A 26,707-nucleotide genomic window follows, 5' to 3' on the forward strand; every position below is an offset into this window, starting at 1 on the left:
AAACTAAATATCACATTAAGAGAGCAAATTTTGAATAACTGCTAGTTCCAATAACTGACAATTCCAATAACTGACAAATCTATGAGTTTGTTAACGAATAGCCTGAGGAATCAGAGTCATAATTTGTATTTATTTTATCTCATGCAAAGTTTAGCTTTAATTTTAATTAGTTTAAAGTAATATTTTATCATTCATTACTACAATCTATCAGATATCTAAAGGTTAAGCATAATTTTTTTTTAATTTATTATTTTTTAAACATATATGCAGTATGTCAAAAAGGGAAACACCAGAAGTGCAGATTTATCTTCTAATTTCACCTTTCAACAGAATGAGGTTCCAAAACACACATTGAAGTTAGCTACTCAGTGGTTCAAAACAAGCAAGATTGAGGCATTAGATTTGAATCTTTTCTTATCAGACCTAGATTAAATGAAGTTATTAATGTGATAAAATTTTGTATGATGTTTTCCACCCTTTTATGAATAAGGAGGTTTGAAAAATAATGCACTCCACTATGCAATTTAGCTAATAACATTTTTAAGACTTATGACAAGAATTAAGTAAATTTCACAAATATTAAAAGATAACATTTATTTTTCAATGACATTATGTTTAATATAATTCAAATATTTCAACTAAAATTCAAATAAAATTAAAAAAACTATTGAGTATATTAAGTATTTATTAACTAAGAAATAAAACATTTTGTTTTAAATTCCAGAAAACAAAATTACAAAGTTTGTCATTTTGCATTTTTATGTTACAAATTTTCAGGCGGCTCAGCAAATGGTCATGGTCTCTCCTCTTCTGTATCACATCCGGTTAATTTTTTTTTTTTAAATTCATAATAATGAATCAGGTATGTAAGGAGAAGCTCAAGTATATTTTTTTTTTAACAGCTGGCCTTGGGCACTGGTAGAGGTTGTCAACAGATACTTGTTCAAGAGATGATGGTCTTCCTATTTTAGATGGCATCAAGTGAAGGTTTGAAAACATTATGTCGTCTTGTAATTTCTCCTTGCAATACAAACCATGTCTCTTCTTTAAAAACTCTTATCCATTGCTTTTGCAACTATGATGTTGATTGATTACCTTTTCATACTAATTTTCATAAAAATAAATCAGTTTGTTTTTGGCATACATTTCTATGGAACCAAAATTGTATGGTTAAAAAGAAGTTTAAAACTTATGATCAATAATTTCATTACGATTCCAACAACTTACTTTGAAATAATTTATGAGCATCAATGCAAGCTACATATTTTAATTTAGCCCAGTACATGTATCATTGTACAATGCAATATGTTTTCTGTTGAGGTTCATGTCTGAAGATAAAACATCTTCAGACATGAATCTCAACAGAAAACACCTTCAAACACACCTTCAACACAAGAACCAATTGAGAACCACATGAAGCCATAGCTTCATCCCAAACGTGCATAAAACCAGTATTCCTATTTGTCTCATTTGTCAACAAATTTAAGAGAATCACATTCGGCGCAATTCTCAAATAACGGCACGAAAATATATATAAATTAAAGTGTTTTAGTAGATGGTTTTTTTAACATGAATCTCAATTTAAGTTCTAACAGTACTCTTTGCATAAGTTATATATGATTCATATATTAAGATTAGGTTAAAGTTGGTATTATGTGCTCTTGTGTAATCGGACTGGTATAATAAAATATATATATATATATATATATATATATATATATATATATATATATATATATATATATATATATATATATATATATATATATATATATATATATATAATCACATTTACAATGACCAGTTTTTCAACAGATATAGATCCAGATTGTTTTTCAATAGCATTATTTTTAAAGCTCTTGTTAATTGACTGAAGTTTGGAAAGTTTTAAAATGTAACTTTTATAAATTATGATGTTATTTCCTTCAACTTGAGAAAAATAATGGTTATCAAAGATAATGATGATTGTTTATCATTGTTGCACTTACAGTTCATGTTTTGAAATTTTTTATTCATCGATTTTCTTATCCTTAGACGCGTCCGCATTATGACATTTTGATTTTCAGATACTAGGCAGCTAAAAATAGAAATTTTGTTACTGCGGATATGGTATTAAGTAAAATTTACACTTTCCATTTTAGACGAAGATTTGGACTTTTCTTGAAGATTTTTATAAAGTATAAATATTAGAATCTAATATAATTTCATTAATATATAACGAATCTAATATTTTTAATAAATATTAGATTCAAATTTTTCACACCATATACAGTTATGTATGTATGTAAACAGTGTGTGTGAATGTATTTATATGTATGTGTGTATGTATGTATGTAAACAGTTGTGTAAAAGGTATTACAAGTTCTACAATTACGATATTATAAAGCATCTACAAGTTAATTTCTCAGTGTAAAGTATGTGTGTTAAAATTTTTAAAAATATTTCAAATAAAAAAAAATTATCTTGTCATTAGTTTCTTTTGGAAAGTAAAAAGAATCATGAAACTTTAACTGGTTTGTTAATTTTAAGGCATGGTTTGCATGTTTTCAAAACTTTTTTACAAATATGCATGGAGTATTTTTTTGCAATAGGAATTTAGTTGCTATTTATTTAAATGTTTTATCTTTACTCGTAAAATTTGTGTGTGTATCAATTATTGCGATAGCCGGTAATAACTTAAAACTTTGTTTTAAGCATCCCTTTTTGCGTCAAGCCAAACCATTAGCAAGTCTTCAACCATTAATAATGGCAGCCAAAGAAGCTTCAGCACGACATGGATAGTCTTTATGTGGTAATTCTTGGTTTACATAGTAATGCAGCAAGAATCAAAGCATATACGATCTTGTAAGTAGGAACGAATATACTGATAGACATTCTAAAAATTAGATTTCAGGCAATTAATTGCAACAATATGCAAGATTCATAATAATTTGTACATACATTCGTTTTTATTGCAGACTTGAGTTCTTTTTTAACGCTTTGTATACCTTCGCTGTTTTTATAGTTCATTATATTTTTCATCAATAATAAAAGCACTTTTTTACTTCTGAAAAAATTCCGTTTAAATTTTTTGAAAAATAAATTTTCAAAATTTGATTGGTTTTAGTGATGAATTTGCGCGCGGTTTTATTTTCTATTTTTGAATCAACGTTGAAAGATAAAAAATTTATAAAATGCTGCATAGAGCCTAATTTTTCGCACATTCTTTTCTTTTATACTTTTTGATGTTTTTATTTAAATTAATTTTAGTAAATTTTCTTTAGAACAATTTTGCGAACTTGAAATATAAAATTTAGTTAACTAGATTTTTGATCTAGTGAATTGTCAATATTTAGAATTAGTATATACGCTTTTGTTTCTTTTTTCGACACTTTTTTTACGATAAAAATAAAAATTGTAAAAACTGTTGAGAAAGATTCGGAATTTTTTTTAACGATTACCAGTGCTTTTTTCTTCTCAAACGCGCCGGAACAGCGTTCCAATACTGTAAACCAGTAACCTCCGCTAGATTTGAAGTCTCCCACATCCTTTTTTTTTTTTCGTTATATTTTATTTCGCATAATCACAACAGAAAACACCTTCAAACTCTGTGAAAAGACCTTACCCCGCAAACACACTACAAGGGCCAACGTTTCCGACTATTTAATAAAATACTTAACGATCACATTTATGTTCTATTAAAGTACTTTATAACAATAATTTTGACAATTGCTTAGCATAGTCAGAGTATAAAATTAAATACCTGCATAACTATTTTATCTTTTACTTAGTTCTTATTGTATGATTTTATTATTTTTACGTTAACGATTTTATTTTACAACAATTTACTAAAATGTTTAAAGAACAAAAAAAAAAATGTTTTGTTGTCTCTTGTTTTAAATCCGTGACTTTTTGAACACATGATGAACAGGTTCACTTGCTTGTTCCGAGTAAATTCCATTATCAGTATTGGTACTTTTTAGAAATGGTTCAATATGAAATTCCCATGATACATTTAAAGAGATATTTTTAAAGTAATAATATGAATGATATATTTCATTAAATTAGCATAGAGCGTCTTCAAGTCCATAACAGCATATCTAATATCACAAATAATTTTTTTTTCAAAGACAGCTTGTTTAATTGCTTGAAACATTCAATAACCGGAAATAAATAAAGTTTTCCTTAAACAGCAACATCACGAGCAAGACCATCAATTCTATCTTGTCTATTGATATTCTTACTATCTAAAGTCTATTGATATTCTTACTATCAAATTAATGCAACCACTACAAAATATATGTAACTTAAGTTTAACCATTGTTTACTGCCAGGCCAATGTTTTAATAATAGTTTTCTAAAAGTTGTAACTAATTAATGTATGCGACTCAGGTACTGGAACTAATTAATGTATCCGACTCAGGTACTGGAACAAAATTTTCTATAACTGTGTCTAAATCCTCTTCAAGATATAAAACTCTTGAATTAATTATATTTTTACAATCGGCCATCTTTGATTTTGGTTTTCCTTTACCAACCAAAACACTCATCTTAACACCACAAAAAACTGTATTTTTCCAGCATTGCTTCTAATGATAAACATTGAGTTTGTACGCTTTAAATCAAATGCAACAGAATACTTAATGTTTTAAAAATTAGGAAGATCACCTAATTTTCTTAAATTCCCATTGTATTTAGATTTTACTTCTGCAACATAAAAATAAAACATTGCTACATTGGTTGCTAGTTTTATAATGCGGATTAAAAGCATTTATAGTGACTTTTAAAAAACCTATAGAAATAAGTTCAAAATTCCTTTAAATGATTATAACATGTATAAGTTCATCAATATAAAAAATTCTAAATGAAATTTTGAATTTTATATAAAATTCTTCTTTTTTACATGAAAAATATTATTTCTTACATGAAAAATATTGCACATGAAACTCTATTACGACTAGCACGACAAGACGTAGTCCCAGCTACAAGAGTCAATGCATAGTGGGCACAAGACGTGTTTAAGACGTATTAAAACACATTAATACGTATTATAGAAAAACTCTTCTTGTGTCCACTTTGTGGTCTACCATGAGTAGTAATTGTAAATGTTTCACCTCTAAAAAAATTTTACTTGTTAATTTTAGTTTGTTCTTAAACTCATTAGTGCAAATGCAAATATAACGAATTACCGACGACAAAAAGCAGAAATAAATATTATCGACAGTGTAAAAAAAGTTTAAAGACTCAAAAAGAATGTATTTGAGATAAAAGAAAGCTTAAATTTTCAAGAACTCGTAAAAAAAAATGGTAAAAATAATATTGAATCTATCGAGAAAAAAAAAGCTAAAGAAATTTAAAAAACTAACCTATTAAATTAAAGTTTGAAAGTATCTACATTGATGAAGCTTTATTTGGTTTCAACCAAATGTAGTAAGAAATGGTTTGAGAGAAAAAATGAAAACTGAGATTCAGCAGGGAAAATTTGCATATATATCGTATGATAAGCTACCGTACTCGACTGGTTATCAAAGAAAACATTAACATGTAAATTTTTTTTTCATTCTTAGTGACGACAAAAAGTTATATAAGTCCTGTAAAAATATATAATATATCAGTATAGTGGCGGACTAGGGGATAAGGGGCCCAACTTTTATTATTTTTATCATCTAGAATTAGCAAACTTAAATGAAAGTCTAGTTTAATTTTTTTTTTTTTTAAATAAAAACTATTACAAATGTCTATAACAATGTTCCAAAACTGAAATATTGAGTAATAGCTCAAAAAGTATAATAGTATTAGTAATTTACACTGTTTGAGCTATGGCAATACGATATAAATTATGCATTATACATTTATGTAATATACTAAACACAAGCAGTTTCAACTGTCACATCAGCACAATCATAAGTTATGTAAACAGTTCCCAAATTATTTGAGTTTAAACTGCTAAGGTGTCAATAATAGTTTTATGATCAGGAAGCATGACTGTTTCAATACTTATCAGAAGTAATGAATTGAAGAGGAACTGGCTCATGGCTGATTTTAACCAGTTTTTAATATTTTTTTAATTTTCAAAATACTCGTTCACAATTAACTTGAGTGCATACGGGCGTTAAGATGTATTTATATCGTACACCCAAATCAAGGGTGCCACAAGTAAAAAAATATGGATATTGAGTAATGAATGTCATTTGATAGTATGTTATATGTTGTACATGGTGACAAAATACCACAAGTGTAAAACGAATGTTTACAAAATGGCAGATACAAATGGCACTCTTAGTTGGAAAAAAATATTAAAAACTTAAAAATGATAGCCCGCTATAACACCAGATGCAGCAGTTTGAATATTCCCATGAACGCCAAAAGAAATAGTTAAGACTGCCACAATTCCGAATGTGGCAGTTTATCTATTTGCAACACTGCAATTAGACGCGGCGTCCCGTATCGTACCGCTATATTGCTCAACAGTTGCATAGTTGTCAACAGGGTTCGTTTGATGTTTTGTTGTATTTTGGTGCTCGTTGTGTTTTTATTGTGAATATAAGTTACTAAAAGACAAGATCTAATGCGTTATTTAAAAAAAAAAAAAACATTGTAATTAGTGGATATATTATATAAACTACACTGAGGCATATTCGTTTAGACACATCAATTTTTTTCTCTTTGTCTTAATTTTTTTCTATGAATTGTCAACTGATATGCATGCAAGTTATTATCAAAATAATTGTTGTGTTGTGGGCTAATAAAAATCACACAAAAAATTTTTTTATGTGTCTTTATTAACATGAGAGCATTTTTGATATACAAAAGTACATTTTTTAATTGGAGTATATCTATAGACGCAGTCATATTTTTGACATTAAAAGATGGAAATTAGTAATGCGTATGTTCTCCATTACACTGGATCACCTCAAAAATTCTGCCTTTCATTGACTCCACTAGTCGTTGAAGTGTAGTTTGATCCAACTCGGACCATGCTTCAAGGATTTTACACTTTAACTCAGTATCAGTTTTAAATTGGTGTCCGGCTGCTTTAGCGTCATAAACTTTTCTTGATTGCATTCCCCGCATGTTCTCAATTGGATTTAAGTCCGGGCTACAAGCTGGCCATTCGAGAACCGGGATGTTGTGGTCTCTAAACCATTTCATAGAATGCCTAGATGTGTGAATTGCAGCACTATCTTGCTGAAATATGGCATTATCGTCCATATTTTCATCCATATAAGTTATGAGAACATCATCTAACATTTCTGTATACTTTATCGAGTTCATTTTAGGTAAACCACAACACAGAGTCAATTTTCCTGAATAAGAAAATCCACCCCAAACCATTAAACTTCCTCCTCCATAATTTCGTTTTGTTTGTGGGTCATTTATTCCTCCTAGATCATGCCAATAACAACTGTAAGAGTCTGGACCATCTAAATTGAACTTTTTTTCATCTGAAAATATTACGTTTTGCCACTCATGAGTCCAATGCATACGGTTTTTAGCAAACTGTAATCTAGCAATTTTATGGTGTTTTTTTAATATTGGTTTTTTCTGTGGTTTCTTCCACTTTACGTTTGGTGTTGTACGTAGAATATGTGCAACATGTTTATTGGTGACAGGCAATAATAATTTATCCTTTATTTGTGTTGCATTCAATTTATTTTTGGTTGCTTCGAAGCGAATTCGATTAATTTGCCGATTTGTTAATACTTTGTTGCCGTTTGTTGCTTTTTTTACACCGTAATTGTCACCTTTTGCAATGTAGTTTCGTACAACATGGTCAGATCTTCCAATTTTTCTTGCTATTTTTCGTATAGAAAGTGCTGGTGAGATTTCTGAGCCACGATATAAATAAATTTGTATTTTTTCAGCACCTGTCAAATACTTTTGTTTAGGCATTTCGTAAAATGCAATAAAAATGATACTGGCAGAGCAAAAGATCAAATTACACTAAAATTTATCAATTTATTTATGTAAAAGTGATTAAAAATCAATAATTACCGTTATTAACCTGATTGCGTCTATAGATATATTCCAATTAAAAAATGTGCTTTTGTATATTAAACATACTCTCATGTTATTAAAGACACATAGAAAAAATCATTTTGTGATTTTTATTAGCCCACAACACAACAATTATTTTGATAATAACTTGCATGCATATCAGTTGACAATACATAGAAAAAAATTAAGATAGAGAGAAAAAAATTGATGCGTCTAAACGAATATGCCTCAGTGTATTCTTAAAGTGATTGTGTTAGTTTATAAAAAAATTAGGTAATTTTCTATTTTTATCTAAGATCATAGTTTAACGTATTAGTTTATTAAGTTTTAGTTTATATTAGTTTTATTGTTATTAAAGACTTCGTAAAGACAACAATTAAAATGTTTATTGGGAATAGTCGTGCTGTTCAAATGCTAAAAATGGCATTAGATAGTCAGAAAAACGTAAGCCCACTTTTAGTTTTTCTTTTCATATAGCTAAAAGTCGACGAGGTGTCGTTTAATTATTCTACGTTATGCCAGAAAGATGTATCTTCATTTTGATGGTAAATACGTATTTATAAAAGATCAAGGATTCAGAAATCACTGATATTATATCCATTAAATCAGATCAAATATCCATTCAACAAAGTACTATTTGAGTAAAAATTCATTATTCAATGTTTACAGATTATGGAGGGCATTGAAGAACAGGCTGTCTGCGTGCTGGAGACTTCCAATTTGCAAGAAAACCAAGCATGTAATATTTATTCTCATGTATTTATCAATAATTGTTGAATAAATATGTTTCGATATTCATGCATAATTTTGTTCGCAGGATGTGGAGAGCGTTGGGGAACAAGGAGTCCATGTAGTGGAGACTTCCAATTTGGAAGAGAATGAAGTATGTATAGTTTGCTCTCGTGTGCTTTTCAATATTTTATTTTATTTCCCTCGATGTTATTGCATAGATTTTGTTTTCAGATTATGGAGGGTGTTGAAGAACAGGCTGTCTATGCAGTGGGATCTTTCCAATTTGCATGAGATTGAACTATGTATTATTTTGTCATGCGTTTATCAACTACTTTTAAATATTTTATCAAAAAAAATATTTTTGGATGTTAATGATTTATCTATGGTTACAGATTGTTCCTGAACTTGAGGGTGAACCATTGGAAATTGAAGCAGGGGCCTCAATCCAAGGTGCTAATGCTGAGCCATCTACAAACTCTGGTACATAATATTACATAGTGACATATTTTTACAAAAAAAAAAAAGTGTTTTAATTTTTTTTTAACTAAGGTTTTATTATAAATTTCTTTCAGGACCAACCAGAGTAAGACTCCAAAAGCCAGAGACAATATACGTAGATCAAAAATGTTTGCTGGCGAACAATATGAAGCGACGACTGGGAAGATAAAGCCTGCCCGATGTCTCAAGGAAGGCTGTGATACACGCTGCAGGTTGGCTTGCAGCAACAACCTGAACATGGACGAGAGACTAAAAATTTTGAAGGAGTTTTTGCATGTCGAAAATATAAGTTTCCAAAGGGTTTTTTATTAACCGACATATGGAGAAAGTGTTCCCAATGTACAAATATAAAGTACATAACTCAAATAGAGGGGACAATTATAAGCTCAATCACAAAATTTTCTTCTGGAGCTTTGAAGATGGATAAGAGAGGATGTCACTCCAATCATACAGCAGTGTCTGATGACATAAAAAATTGTATTCGGAGTCACATCCTCTCTTTCCCAAAAATCGAATCACATTATATTCAAAAGCAATCCAGCAGGCAATATATTGATGGTAGCCTCACAATCGCATCTATGTATCGCATGTACCTGGGAGATTATAAAGGCAAAAAAAAAGAATGTGGGACATTCTACATGTATTTAACAATATTCAATAATGAATTCAATATCGGGTTTTTTAGTCCCAAAAAAAGATCAGTGTTCATTGTGTGAGTCATATAGACAGGCTGGAGATAAAACTATCTTGCAACAGCAATATGACAAGCATGATGAACACAAAGATTTTTGTAGACTGGAGAAGGAAAGGGACGTGCAGAGATCCAAAGATGGGTCTATAATAGCTGTATGCTATGACCTACAAGCCGTCCTGCCTTCTCCAAATCCACAAGCGCTATAATGGACATCAAGGACCTGTGCCAGCAGATAGGCACAAATTTTAATATTAATAATGAAAAAGAAAAGGTCTTATGGGCAGATATCTAGAAAATTCGAAATCTTAAGTCCTGGCCCAGTGAAAAATAAAACCGCGTCCCACATGGGTTACACGTGGGTTCCGTGTGGGATTGATGGGATTTACGTGGGACGGTTTTTCCCATGTGGTATCCGTATGGAAATTTGTCACCTTAAACTCATGTGGGTAATCCCACATGGGTTACGTGTGGGAACCATATGGTATTTACACACATGGGAAATCCCACGTGGGTTTCCTGTTGGATTTGCATGGGAATTAATTTGAAAGCTAAAAAAAAAATTTTTTAAAAAAACTAAAAAAAAATTTTTTAAATCGACATAGCATTGCGTTACGTTTACATTGTGTGAAAATATTTTGTATTAATATAGAGAATGGCAAGCAAGTATATAAGTATCACGAATAATGTTTATCTTTCTTTATAGAAATAAGATTAAGATTTGTGCAAATAGACTTATTATTAGGATAATATAATAGTTATTTGAATATTTATCTTGAGTAAATTATTTGCAAACAACTGATGCAAGTTGAAATGTTGTCAAAAACCAATCTTGCATGCATGGGACACTGCAGTGTCCCACAAAAAAATGCAATTTTGAAAGTCGAAGAATTTCCAATTTTCTTTATTAAAAAAAGAAAAAAATAGGATGGAGATGGGTTTCTGTAACTTTTTTTATGCTCCAAAACTTTTAACTTTAGATATAATAAGGTCCTTAAGACTTAAGGGACTTACGAACTACGTTGACGAACAAAAACAGGATATTTACAGAAACTTTTTAATTTTTAATCTGGAGTACCACAGTGTTATTGAGAATAAAGTCTCAGGGTCCAGTTTTCAAAGTAATATGATCTAAAGTGATGTTTAAATAAAATAATATGCTTTAAAATGCATATAGTTATACATATAACTCCTGATAGTTAACTATATGTATAACTAGTTATACATATAATTTGTTATAAAAACTTATTTTTTAAGGCTATGCTTGAACAAATTAGTACCAATTAATTCAAATTCAAGATTTACTTAAAGTTCAAGTTAAAGTTCTTATTTATTCATTTTTTTTTTGTTAATTTTATATTTATTTGTTCAAATTTATCAGTTAGTACTATTTTTTACTACAGTAAGAATGTTTATCATTGTTGAACGTGATTTTATTAGTAACTCAATTTTATTTTCAACATATTTTGACAACACCCTTTATATTTTAAATGATGACAGCTTTACTTTTCTATTGATGTTAAATTTATTACGTTTCAATAACTCAGATTGAATCTTAACTGAATTATTGTAAGCTTCGTAGGGGTTGTATATCAAATGGTGTTGTAAATAAAGTAAAAATAATATATATATATATATATATATATATATATATATATATATATATATATATATATATATATGTATATATATATATATATATATATATATATATGTATATATATATATATATATATATATATATATATATATATATATATATATATATATATATATATATATATATATATATATATATATATATATATATATATATATGTAAATTATGTTAGTGTATTTTACAAATAGAGTGCTCAATGTTCTTAAAGAACAGAGCAATAATAAATTAGTAAAAAACACTTATCTAACTTTTATCTTCGACTTGAAGTTTCACCATTGCTGGATCATCAGGAAGAGTGCTCAGTGTGATCCATTGTGGAGTGATCCATTGCTGGATCACCAGGAACTCTTCCTGATGATCCAGCACCAGCTTTTCTCTTCGACTTGAAGTTTCACCAGCAATGGTGAAACTTCAAGTCGAAGATAAAAGTTAGATAAGTGTTTTTTACTAATTTATATATATATATATATATATATATATATATATATATATATATATATATATATATATATATATATATATATATATATATATATATAAATAAAACATAAAAACAATAAAATTGATACAAAATTTCACTTTAAAACGAATACCATTAACATTGTGATGATTAGGAAACTAGTATTTATGTATTATTATTATATTATAAATAAATAGTTTTTTAATTCATTTTATAAAATAGAGACTGACAACGATAATTAATGGAAATAAATACAAATTATAAAAATCATGTAAACTTCATTTATTATTTCTAAATACTATATTAATGTTAGTCTACAAAGTTAAAATCAATTTAGAGCTTTGTTATTAGTTCTTTTGTGCTTTGCACTTCCACTTCTGTCTCTCAAATTTATAAAATAGGTGGTCAAAGCTTGCTCAATAGGTAGGTTCTCAGCATAACAGTGCTTTTTTCTTACACTTTCTAAAGAGAAATATGGCAAATTGATAACTTATTTTACCTAAATCATAGGGTCATCTATGCATAATGATGTCAGATGATGACCCGGTTTATTGAACACCTTCACCCTTCACCCTATCAAACTCAGTCAATTTTTTTGCCATCTCCCATTAAAAATGATGTCATTTTTTGCTATCATATTATGATGGTATATCTGAATTGTTAATATAATATAAAAAATGCATATACCATCAATTTTTTTCTGGTTCAATTATACATTTATTCTCAACAGTACTAAAAGTAAAAAAAAAAACATAAATTGTTCTTTCAGATAAGCAAGCTAATTTCTGAATTTAAATTGTTTTTCCTATGATCCTCTACAGTTTTAAGCAACAAAAGCAAGAATTTTATAGACCACATTGTTGGTGTAAATACCTCTAAAACCTGCTCATAGCTAGCTAATATAAATTAATTACATAGCTAGCATAAATTGTTTTAATTTTTTTTTAAATAAAATATTTTACTTTTTCTTTTAATTCCATTTTTTAATTGACATTATTTTGGTCTCAGCATCCCCTCCCCATTGTCAATTATTGTTAAACTCACACTGCCCCTCTATCTACTGGCATTATTTATGGATGATCCCATAGTCTAAATAATATATATATATATATATATATATATATATATATATATATATATATATATATATGCATATATATATATATATATATATATATATATATTATTTTTACTTTATTTACAACGCCATTTGATATACAACAAACCCTTACAAAGCTTACAATAATTCAGTTAAAATTCAATCTGAGTTATTGAAACGTAATAAATTTAACATCAATAGAAAAGTAAAGCTGTCATCATTTAAAATGTAAAGGGTGTTGTCAAAATATGTTGAAATTAAAATTAAGTTACTAATAAAATCATGTTCAACAATGATAAATATTCTTACTGTAGTAAGAATTAGTACTAGTTAACAAATTTGAACAAATAAATATAAAATAGTGAAAAAACAATGAACAAATAAGAACTTGAACTTGAACTAAATCTTGAATTTAAATTAATTGGTACTAATTTGTTCAAGCATAACCTTAAAAAATAAGTTTATATAATAAATTTTATGTATAACTAGTTATACTTATAGTTAACTATCAGGAGTTATATGTATAACTGCATGCATTTTAAAGCATTTAATTTAATTTATATATTACTTTAGATCGTATTACTTTGAATACTGGACCCAGAGACTTTTTTCCCAATTACACTGTGGTACTCCAGATTAAAAATTGAAAAGTTTATGTAAATTCCTATTTTTGTTCCTCAATGTACTTTGTAAGTCCCTTAAGTTTTATGAACCTTATTATATATAAAGTTAAAAGTTTTGGAGCCTAAAAAAAGTTACAGAAACCTCCTTATCTCCCCCCTATTTTAATATTTTTTTTTAATAAAGAAAATTTGACTTTCAAACCAGCATTTCTTTGTGGGACACTGCAGTGTCCCATGCATGCATGCTTGGTTTTTGAAAACATTTGAACTTGCATCAGTCAATTGTTTACAGATAATATACTCAAGAACTATATTCAAATATCATATGAACATGTTAGAGAATGTTCATATGATATTTGAACATCACAAATTTAATAATATTGTTGTGATATGTTATTTAAATAATACCATAATAGATTATGATATGAAAATAAGATAGGATATGAAGGTAATGATCAAAGAATAAATTTACTTGTAGAGATTTAGATGTTTGTTTATTAGTTTCAGAATATTATATTATGTGTGACCGCGGCCTTCTATAATAACAGGCCTTGACATTACACAACAAAGTTGTTAAACTGAAGGCCAATTCCTAATACTGTGTTTGCATTTTCATCTTTTAACATTAGACAAAAGTTTGTGTTCACGCTTGTTTAATAAATCTTTAAAATTTGATTGGTTTATAAATTAGATAGCGCAACTTCAAGACGATAATGTTGTAAGGTTCAAGGCGTTAACATTGTAAGGTAATAATATTGTCAAACTAATGATAAGTTTTTTTAATAATTAAAATGCCTTAAAAATGCCTTTAAAATGCTGTGTATCTCTTTGCAAGTCGAACTATTTCAACTACAACAAAAATATCAATTTATACAACTACAACTACAATATCAATTGCAACTACAACAAAAATATCAATACTCAACTACAACAAAAATATCAATTTATAAATTCCCAAAGAATCTAGAGGAGAGAAAAAGATGTAGTGAAGCTATCCCAAGAACTGGTTTTATTGTTACAGACTATACAGCAGTATGTCAACTGCATTGGCCAAATGAAGCACCTTTTGAAAGCAAATATGGGAAGCAATGACCTTTAAACCCACCATCTGTTTTTAAAAATATTCTGCCTAGTTGTTTAGCCACACCAGCAAGTAAAGTTAGAAAAACTGTAACTTCAAGCGGTTTTCGAAGCATTTTACCAGATAAGTTAAATGATTTTCTAAAAGAGGATGAACTTATATTTGACGATATTCAATCTTTGTTAAGTGATAATAACGATGTTATTGTTTTCCAGCTTAATAAAAAAAGTTTACAAATACAATCAAAAATGTACAAACTTGGTGTTCCATTATTTATTTTAGTAATTTTCAATGATTATTCATTTGTAGCTAACCATAATGGCACAACTTGTAATATTTCATCTTTAGCTGTAAACAAATTAAAGTTAATAAAAACAAAATCATCTTTATTTGAAGCAGTTAGATTTTTAAAAAATAAAGAAAGTTCGCTTCAGTCAAATATTCTATTCGAACACCTTAATGCTATGAGAAAAATTAATGTTGGTGAAGTTTTATATACTTCAGATATTATATGTAGAGCATATGAGTATTTTGTTATGCGACGAAGTTTATATGATTGTTTGTGTATTGACTACAAGTTACCAAGTATAAGGATTTTAACACGATTGACTTCAAAAATAAGCTCAATGGAGGACCTAAGTTTCATAAATAGTATTTTTATGAATTTAAATCCATTGAAAAGAACTTCCATACTACTAATTGATTAGGTCTATGTCAAAGCTTCATTACTTTACCAAAGAGGTGCTCTGTTTGGTCAAGCAATAAACTACCCTGAAAAGTTAGCTAAAACAATTTTATCATTTATGATTAAATGTCTTTTTGGAGGTCCAGAATTTATATGTAGAGCTCAACCTGTTTCAAGTTTTTCCTCTGAATTTCAGTTTGCTCAATGTCAACAAATTGTTGATACGATAAATAATAATGAAAATAGTAATAATTACTGATGGTAACCGTGTAAATCAAAGATTTTTTGGAATGTTTAAAACAGTTGATAGTAAACCAACCATGGTTATCAACATCAGGTATATATTTATTATATGATTATGTGCATCTCTTAAAATCTATACGAAACAATTGGTTGACAGAAAAGACTGACGAACTTCAATTTTTAAACAATAAAGAACTGGCTTTGGCTAAGTGGAGTGATTTAGAAACATTATATAAAACTGAGTGCAATAGTCTTTTTAAACTCTCTAAACTTACAGCTAAATCAGTTTATCCAAAACCAATAGAAAGACATACTGTAAAGTTTTGTTTGTCTGTTTTTTGCGAAGAAACAGTAGCTGCATTAAGAACGCATCCAGAGATTGAAAATAAAGCATTTGAAGGTACTGCTGTATTTATTGAAAAAAAATTTTTTTTTTCGAATGTTGTTAATGTCAAAGCACCTGGTGCTGGCATTCGGTTTAGAAATGAATTATGCGGAGAAATCCACTCAGTTGGTGATCAACAGTTACAACTGCTATGAGATATTGCTGAACTGTCAAATTTTATGAAACCTACAGGTAAGCGTGTAAAACAGCTTATGCTAGATACTAGCAATGCAATAGCCCATTCATGTTATGGCTTTATTGATCTCGTAGAAACTTTGTTGAGTAATGGAGCAAAGTATGTCTTATTTAGTTGGTTTTCAACAGATCCACTTGAAAAAGCTTTTCCTAAGCTTCGACAGGGATCTGGAGGTACTTACCTTATAAACGCTAAATCTGTAATTGAAAAAATTAATATTCAACATACTAATTGATATTACAACTTGACATTCTTGTTGATGGTATCAATGGTCATACTTGTGACATATGTTTTAGAGATATTTCTACTGATGAAAAAGAAATTCTGGTTAATATACATGATCTTGAAAGCTCAGTTAGTAAATCTACATTAGTGGCTATAGTTTACATAGCTGGCTATGTGCAAAAAAGCGAAATAAAAATTTATGATAATTCTACCAATTATTATTATTAATATGGAAGTTATCTGTATAGCCTAAACAGAGGCAGACTTGAAATTCCTTCTGATACTCTTTTCTAATGGTCAATATTTTGCTTTTTTTTTTCAAGGTGCTTCTGACCCTTAATGCAGAACACTTTGTGTTACTCGGTTTCAGTTCATTGCTGCTAAATATAAATTTAAAATCACAAAAAAATAATGCAGAGTATATTTTAATATTCTGCTAAAGAATTACTCACTAATTATGACTCCCAAAATACTAAAGCTATCATAATTTATGTGAAAATTAGTTTTGTAATTTATTATGCTATTTACTTGTAATGTTTTTTATTTTCTCATTAGCCTATATGTCTCTCAATATGTTTGGATTTGTAAATATTTACCCTGTTGAGATATATTGATAAAGCTTTTTTTTTGCTTGAATCAACTTTTGTTGGTGTTTTTTATTGTTGGTGATTTTTATTGTTACCATTTTTAGCAAAAAAAATTAAAAATACAGTTATCTTTCTAATATATAGATATATACTTTGATATGGTTCTGCTTGTTATTGATACTATTTAATATTACATAAATATTCTTAATGAAATTTGAAATACGAAAAATATGATTATCTTTTAACAATTTTTTGGTTTTCTTTTTATATTTCCGTCTTTACTAGAGATTATTATTACACCCTACCTAATATAAAAATATATCAATAAGTAAAAGTAAAAGTTTATTCGGCCTTCAGTTTTTACAGCATTTTGCGCGATGTCAAAGCCTGTTATTATAGAAGGCCGTGTATGTGTGACGAAAAAGTAAAGATACTTTTGCATCCAGTGGCTATTGCACCCAACGTCTACATCATTGAAAAAGTAGGTTTTCACATTTTTGTTTTTGTTTTTTTGTTTAACTACTTATCCTAATTGATCACTTTTTTTTAGGATTCTCCTCATGGGTTCAAGGTCATTACGCATAATATGTGTTCAATCACCCATAATACGTTAGTCATTGTAAGTAATAAATTAGGAAATAATTATTTGTGAATTATTGTAGTCATTAATGACTTCAACCTGGCTAACAATTAAAATTGCTCGACTTATAAGGTTCCTTATTAAAATTGCTCTCTCTCTCTCTCTCTTTCTCTCTCTCTCTCTCTTTCTCTCTCTCTTTATATATGTATATATATATATATTTATATATATATATATATTTTTATATATATATATATATATATATATATATATATATTTATGTTTATATATATATTTGTATTTATATTTTTTTTTTTAGAAAATGTTTGAAGAAAGTTAGAAGATACTAAAAACCTTGGTATTATGCAAGCCGAAGCGATTTAATTAATTCAATCGACAAAAAACGGCGTGTAAATCGCAAAAGAAAAAATATTTTTAATATTCAGTTTGGATGTATTGATTAATAGCATTTATTTTAAAATAAATTCATTTTGCAACACGTTTTTTAATTTTATAAAATTTCGTCATAATAGTTTAAGGTAAATCCCACATAGGTTATAGGTGGAAAACATCACATGTCAAAGATCAAAAATGCTACACATTTTGAATACCAAATGGGATAAAGTACCAAATACCAGATTAAGTTAGGCCTCTCTGAAAGCTTCGATGATTAATTTTAAATTACTATTTAAGTAATTTTTAAATTAAAAGAATTTTAAAAATTATCATAGAAGCATTCGGACTTTCATTTGTCTAGTAATGACTACTTTTATACCATTTGGATTAAAATATGTGGCATTTAAGATCTATAACATGTAGTATTTTCCACCTATATCCCATGTAGGATTTACCTCATAAAACCCATGTGGGATTTGCCATATGAAACCCACATGGGACAAAATAATAATCCCCATATGGGTTACATATGGTAAAAACCCACGCGTATCCCATATGGGATTTACCATATGGAATCCATGTGGGATTTACCATATGAAACCCACATGGGACAAAATAATAATCCCCACATGGGTTACATATGGAAAAAATCCACGCGTATCCCATGTGCGCTTTTTCACTGGGGGCGAGTTCCACTATAAAACATCGTTTAAAGATGAGAGTGCGTGGAAAAAAGTTATTGTAAAAATATCCACGTCATTAGGCAGGTAGGATATATTAGATAACAAGAAGGCTTATCCTAAAGGAATCACCCACCCTATAACCAGTGACAAAAAAAAAGACCTTGTGTCTTTATGCAAGACAGGTTTGATTCCAGAGCAGTATCACTATTTTTTTGATAACCTAAGGTTGGGTGAAACTGCTGATGCCGTCGCAAAGGACAAAAGTTTAAATGGTTGATTGTTTAGTCAGCCTGTATCCTTCCACTGCTGAACGTAGGCCACCCAAATTTTGTGCCACTGCTCTCTGTCCCTTGTCACTGTTAGCCAGCTGCTTATATATAAAAAAATTTCTTTGGTGTACAGTAAGATTTTTATGGATACATACATGGAGAAATGTGTCATAAAGCAAATATCAAGAATTATTTCTTAATACTAGGTATGTTTTTTTGAAAAGTAGGTTAAAATTTTGAAATATCGCGCTCTAGTTGTAGTACTGTAGCAATGATTATTACAGAAAATTGCTAAAGCTACAGTGCCAGATTTTGACATACGGCACTCTAACTCTGACGATTGTAATGACATAGTGGAATAAGACTGCCACATGTCTGATAGTTCTAAGTGCCCGTGTTTAGTGTTTTTTCATTAAATAAGAGTTTGTTCTACAAACATGATACTTAAAAGTTGAAATTTTATGAAATGTACCGGTTTGTCTACATAATTCTCACACCAAAAACTTCAACCCTGATTTTCTCAGTTTGACACTTTTTGACTTGTGACACCCTTTATCTGGGTGTACGATATGTTAAGTATAGATTGCATTTTGAATTGGCGTGAAAATTAAGTTTGTGCAGCAAATTAAATGCAGATGAGATGTTTATCTGTTGTATGTCTGTTATATGTCTGTTGTTTATCTCTTTAAACCTCTTCGAATTAAAATATGCCAATGTGTGAAAAATTTCCTTATTTTTTCCGTATCTATTTTTTAAAATCAAATTATTATCAAATGCACACCACCTCTCACATTCAAGACCGTTGTTAAACAATACTATTGTATTATTATTAGATTTATACATAAAAATTAGAGAATGATATATATTTATTTGGTACAAATTTAATATTTCTAGATTGTTATTGAATGTTATCCCAGTGAAAAAGCGCACATGGGATACGCGTGGATTTTTTCCATATGTAACCCATGTGGGGATTATTATTTTGTCCCATGTGGGTTTCATATGGTAAATCCCACATGGATTCCATATGGTAAATCCCATATGGGATACGCGTGGGTTTTTACCATATGTAACCCATATGGGGATTATTATTTTGTCCCATGTGGGTTTCATATGGTAAATCCCACATGGGTTTTATGCGGTAAATCCTACATGGGATATAGGCGGAAAATACTACATGTTATAGATCTTAAATGACACATATTTTAATCCAAATGGTATAAAAGTAGTCAATACTAGACAAATGAAAGTCCGAATGCTTCTATGATAATTTTTAAAATTCTTTTAATTTAAAAATTACTTGAATAGTTATTTAAAATTAATCATCAAAGCTTTCAGAGAGGCTTAACTTAATCTGGTATTTGCTACTTTATCCCATTTGGTATTCAAAATGTGTAGCATTTTTGATCTTTTACATGTGATGTTTTCCACTTATAACCTGTGGGATTTACCTTAAACTATTATAACGAAATTTTATAAAATTAAAAAACGTGTTGCAAAATGAATTTATTTTAAAATAAATGCTATTAATTAATACATCCAAAATGAATATTAAAAATACTATTTTTTCTTTTGCGATTTACACGCCGTTTTTTGTCGATTGAGTTAATTAAATCGCTTCGGCTTGCATAATACCAAGGTTTTTAGTATCTTCTAACTTTCTTCAAACATTTTCTAAAAAAAAAAATATATATATATAAATATAAATATATATATATATATATATATATATATATATATATATATATATATATATATATATATATATATATATAGAGAGAGAGAGAGAGAGAGAGAGAGAGAGAGAGAGAGAGAGAGAGAGAGAGAGAGAGAGAGAGACAGAGAGAGACAGAGAGAGACAGAGAGAGACAAAGAGAGAGAGAGAGAGAGAGAGAAAGAGAGCAATTTTAATTATTAGCCAGGTTGAAGTCATTAGTGACTACAATATTTCACAAATAATTATTTTCTAATTTATTACTTACAATGACTAACGTATTATGGGTAATTGAACACATATTATGCGTAATGAGCTTGAACCCATGAGGAGAATCCTGAAAAAAAGTGATCAATTAGGATAAGTAGTTAAACAAAAAAACAAAAACAAAAATGTAAAAACCTACTTTTTCAATGATATAAACCTTATGTGCAATAGCCACTGAATGCAAAAGTATCTTTACTTTTTCGTCACACACACGGCCTTCTATAATAACAGGCCTTGACATCGCGCAAAATGCCGTAAAAACTGAAGGCCGATTAAACTTTCACTTTTACTTATATTGATATATTTTTATATTAGGTAGGGTGTAATGGCAGTCTATGTTTTCTAATAATAATCTCTAGTAAAGACGGAAATATAAAAAGAAAACCAAAAAATTGTTAAAAGATAATCATATTTTTCGTATTTCAAATTTCATTAAGAATATTTATGTAATATTAAATAGTATCAATAACAAGCAGAACTATAACAAAGTATATATCTATATATTAGAAAGATAACTGTATTTTTAATTTTTTCTTGCTAAAAATGGTAACAATAAAAATCACCAACAATAAAAAACACCAACCAAAAATCAAAAAGTTGAATTCAAGCAAAAAAAAAGTTTTATCAATATATCTCAACAGGGTAAATATTTACAAATCCAAACATATTGAGACATATAGGCTAATGAGAAAATAAAAAACATAACAAGTAAATAGCATAACAAATTACAAAACTAATTTTCACATAAATTATGATAGCTTTAGTATTTTGGGAGTGGTAATTAGAGAGTAATTCTTTAGCAGAATATTAGAATATACTCTGCATTGATTTTTTGTGATTTTAAATTTATATTTAGCAGCAATGAACTGAAACTGAGTAACACAAAATGTTCTGCATAAAGGGTCAGTAGCACCTTGAAAAAAAAAAGCAAAATAATAACCATTAGACTAGAGTATCAGAAAGAATTTCAAGTCCGCCTCTGTTTAAGCTATACAGATAACTTCCATATTTATAATAATAATTGGTAGAATCATCATAAATTTTTATTTCGCTTTTTTGCACATAGCCAGCTATGTAAACTATAGCCACTAATGTAGATTTATTAACTGAGCTTTCAAGATCATGTATATTATCCAGAAGTTCTTTTTCATCAGTAGAAATATCTCTAAAACATATGTCACAAGTATGACCATCGATACCATCAACAGGAATGTCAAGTTGTAATATCAATTTAGTATGTTGAATATTAATTTTTTCAATTACAGATTTAGCATTTATAAAGTAAGTACCTCCAGATCCCTGTCAAAGCTTAGAAAAAGCTTTTTCAAGTGGATCTGTTGAAAACCAACCTAATAAGACATACTTTGCTCCATTACTCAACAAAGTTTCTACGAGATCAATAAAGCCATAACATGAATGCGCTATTGCATTGCTAGTATCTAGCGTAAGCTGTTTTACACGCTTACCTGTAGGTTTCATAAAATTTGACAGTTCAGCAATATCTCTTAACAGTTGTAACTGTTGATCACCAACTGAGTGGATTTCTCCGCATAATTCATTTCTAAACCAAATGCCAGCACCAGGTGCTTTGACATTAACAACATTCGAAAAAAATATATTTTTTCAATAAATACAGCAGTACCTTCAAATGCTTTATTTTCAATCTCTGGATGCGTTCTTAATGTAGCTACTGTTTCTTCGCAAAAAACAGACAAGCAAAAATTTACAGATTGTCTCTCTATTGGTTTTGGATAAACTGATTTAGCTGTAAGTTTAGAGAGTTTAAAAAGACTATTGCACTCAGTTTTATATAAAGTTTCTAAATCACTCCACTTAGCCAAAGCCAGTTCTTTATTGTTCAAAAATTGAAGTTCGCCAGTCTTTTCTGTCAACCAATTGTTTCATATAGATTTTAAGAGATGCACATAATCATACAATAAATATATACCTGATGTTGTTAACCATGGTTTACTATCAACTGTTTTAAACATTCCAAAAAATCTTTGATTTACACGGTTACCATCAGTAATTATTACCAGTGTCTTACTATTTTCAATATTATTTATCGTATCAACAATTTGTTGACATTGAGCAAACTGAAATTCAGAAGAACAATTTGCAACAGGTTGAGCTCTACATATAAATTCTGGACCTCCAAAAAGACATTTAATCATAAATGATAAAATTGTTTTAGCTAACTTTTCAGGGTAGTTTACTGCTTGACCAAACAAAGCACCTCTTTGGTAAAGTAATGAAGCTTTGACATAGACCTCATCAATTAGTAGTATGGAAGTTCTTTTCAATGTATTTAAATTCATAAAAACACTATTTATGAAACTTAGGTCCTCCATTGAGCTTATTTTTGAAGTCAATCGTGTTAAAATCCTTATACTTGGTAACTTGTAGTCAATACACAAACAATCATATAAACTTCGTCGCATAACAAAATACTCATATGCTCTACATATAATATCTGAAGTATATAAAACTTCACCAACATTAATTTTTCTCATAGCATTAAGGTGTTCGAATAGAATATTTGACTGAAGCGAACTTTCTTTATTTTTTAAAAATCTAACTGCTTCAAATAAAGATGATTTTGTTTTTATTAACTTTAATTTGTTTACAGCTAAAGATGAAATATTACAAATTGTGCCATTATGGTTAGCTAAAAGTGAATAATCATTGAAAATTACTAAAATAAATAATGGAACACCAAGTTTGTACATTTTCGATTGTATGTGTAAACTTTTGTTATTAAGCTGGAAAACAATAACATCGTTATTATCACTTAACAAAGATTGAATATCATCAAATATAAGTTCATCCTCTTTTAGAAAATCATTTAACTCATCTGGTAAAATGCTTCGAAAACCGCTTGAAGTTACAGTTTTTCTAACTTTACTTGCTGGTGTGGCTAAACAACTAGGCGGAATATTTTTAAAATGGTGGGTTTAAAGGTCGTTGCTTCCCATATTTGCTTTCAAAAGGTGCTTCATTTGGCCAATGAAGTTGAAATACTGCTGTATAGTCTGTGACAATAAAACCAGTTCTTGGGATAGCTTCACTACATCTTTTTCTCTCCTCTAGATTCTTGGGGAATTTATAAATTGATATTTTTGTTGTAGTTGAGTATTGATATTTTTGTTGTAGTTGTAATTGATATTGTAGTTGTAGTTGTATAAATTGATATTTTTGTTGTAGTTGAGATAGTTCGACTTGCAAAGAGATACACAGCATTTTAAAGGCATTTTAATTATTAAAAAAGCCAACCGTTAGTTTGACAATATTATTACCTTACAATGTAACGCCTTGAACCTTACAAGGTTATCGTTTTGAAGTTGCGCTATCTAATTTATAAACCAATCAAATTTTAAAGATTTATTAAAAAAGTGTGAACACAAACTTTCGTCTAATGTTAAAAGATGAAAATGTAAACACAGTATTAGGAATTGGCCTTCAGTTTATCAACTTTGTTGCGCGATGTCAAGGCCTGTTATTATAGAAGGCCGTGGTTACACATAATATAATATTCTGAAACTAATAAACAAACATCTAAATTTCTATAAGTAAATTTATTCTTTGATCATTGCCTTCATATCCTATCTTATTTTCAAATCATAATCTATTATGGTATTATTTATATAACATATTACAACAATATTATTAAATTTGTGATGTTCAAATATCATATGAACATTCTCTAACATGTTCATATGATATTTGAATATAGTTCTTGAGTATATTATCTGCAAACAATTGACTGATGTAAGTTCAAATGTTGTCAAAAACCAAGCATGCATGCACGGGACACTACAGTGTTCCACAAAGAAATGCTGGTTTGAAAGTCAAATTTTCTTTATTAAAAAAAATTATTAAAATAGGGGGAAGATAGGGAGGTTTCTGTAACTTTTTTTAGGCTCCAAAACTTTTAACTTTATATATAATAAGGTTCATAAAACTTAAGGGACCTACAAAGTACATTGAGGAACAAAAACAGGATAATTACAGAAACTTTTCAATTTTTAATCTGGAGTACCACAGTGTTATTGGGAATAAAGTCTCTGGGTCCAGTATTCAAAGTAATATGATCTAAAGTAATATATAAATTAAATAAAATGCTTTAAAATGCATGCAGTTATACATATAACTCCTGATAGTTAACTATATGTATAACTAGTTATACATAAAATTTTATACATAAAATTAGAGGTATTTACACCAACAATGTGGTCTAAAAACTTCTTACTTTTGTTGCTTAAAACTGTAGAGGATCATAGGAAAAACAATCTAAATTCAGAAATTAGCTTGCTTATCTAAAGAACAATTTATGTTTTTTTTTTTTACTTTTAGTACTGTTGAGAATAAATGTATAATTGAACCAGAAAAAAATTGATGGTATATGCATTTTTTTTATATTATATTAACAATTCAGATATACCATCATAATATGATAACAAAAACTGACAACATTTTCAATGGGATATGGCAAAAAATTGACTGAGTTTGATAAAGGGTGAAGGTGTTCAATAAACGGGTCATCATCTAACATCATTATGCATAGATGACCCTATGATTTAGGTAAAATAAGTAATCAATTTGCATTATTTCTCATTTAAAAAAAATATATATATATATATATATATATATATATATATATATATATATATAAATGTATATACATATATATACATATATATATATATATATATATATATATATATATATATATATATATATATATATATATATATATATATATATATATATATATATATATATATATATCCATATATATATATATATATATATATATATATATATATATATATATATATATATATATATATATATATATATATACATACATATATAACTTTTACTTTATTTACAACACCATTTGATATACAACAAACCCCTACAAAGCTTACAATAATTCAGTTAAGATTCAATCTGAGTTATTGAAACGTAATAAATTTAACATCAATAGAAAAGTAAAGCTGTCATCATTTAAAAGATAAAGGGTGTCAAAATATGTTGAAAATAAAATTGAGTTACTAATAAAATCACATTCAACAATGATAAACATTCTTACTGTTGTAAAAAATAGTACTAACTGATAAATTTGAACAAATAAATATAAAATTAATAAAAAAAAAATGAATAAATAAGAACTTTAACTTGAACTTTAACTAAATCTTGAATTTGAATTAATTGGTACTAATTTGTTCAAGCATAACCTTAAAAAATAAGTTTTTATAACAAATTATATGTATAACTAGTTATACATATAGTTAACTATCAGGAGTTATATGTATAACTATATGCATTTTAAAGCATATTATTTTATTTAAACATTACTTTAGATCATATTACTCTGAAAACTGGACCCAGAGGCTTTATTCCCAATAACACTGTGGTACTCCAAATTAAAAATTGAAGTTTCTGTAAATATCCTGTTTTTGTTCCTCAATGTAGTTCGTAAGTGCCTTAAGTCTTAAGGACCTTATTATATCTAAAGTTAAAAGTTTTGGAGCATAAAAAAAGTTACAGAAACCCATCTCCATCCTATTTTTTTCTTTTTTTAATAAAGAAAATTGGGAATTCTTTGACTTTCAAACCTGCATTTCTTTGTGGGACACTGCAGTGTCCCATG

General features: G+C 28.3%; 2 protein-coding genes and 1 long non-coding RNA gene across 3 annotated transcripts in view; 2 read left to right on the forward strand and 1 right to left on the reverse strand.

Annotated features, from left to right (window-relative positions):
* Nucleotides 1–3,439, forward strand: part of LOC100205313 (serine/threonine-protein kinase PAK 3) — a 28,663-nt gene extending 25,224 nt beyond the window's left edge. The window contains exon 15 of the mRNA XM_065787850.1: nt 2,695–3,439. Coding sequence (XP_065643922.1) covers nt 2,695–2,781 — 87 coding nt within the window. The 3' untranslated portion in view covers nt 2,782–3,439. The remainder of the gene's footprint in view (nt 1–2,694) is intronic.
* A 10,529-nt stretch (nt 3,440–13,968) lies between these two features.
* LOC136075267 (uncharacterized) lies at nt 13,969–18,221 on the forward strand. Its single transcript, XR_010635786.1, has 3 exons — nt 13,969–17,623; nt 17,693–17,761; nt 18,042–18,221. It is a non-coding gene; the product is annotated as an uncharacterized LOC136075267 (long non-coding RNA).
* A 2,340-nt stretch (nt 18,222–20,561) lies between these two features.
* On the reverse strand, nt 20,562–23,991 carry LOC136075268 (uncharacterized). The gene is made up of 2 exons (XM_065787851.1): nt 21,053–23,991; nt 20,562–20,744 (listed from the first exon to the last, which is right to left on the reverse strand). The coding sequence occupies exon 1, from the start codon at nt 23,778–23,780 to the stop codon at nt 22,953–22,955; it is 828 nt and encodes a 275-aa protein (XP_065643923.1). The 5' UTR covers nt 23,781–23,991; the 3' UTR covers nt 20,562–20,744; nt 21,053–22,952.
* Between the last annotated feature and the right edge of the window lie 2,716 nt (nt 23,992–26,707).

Source organism: Hydra vulgaris, chromosome 01, assembly GCF_038396675.1.
Source record: "Hydra vulgaris chromosome 01, alternate assembly HydraT2T_AEP".
Lineage (NCBI taxonomy): Eukaryota > Metazoa > Cnidaria > Hydrozoa > Anthoathecata > Hydridae > Hydra > Hydra vulgaris.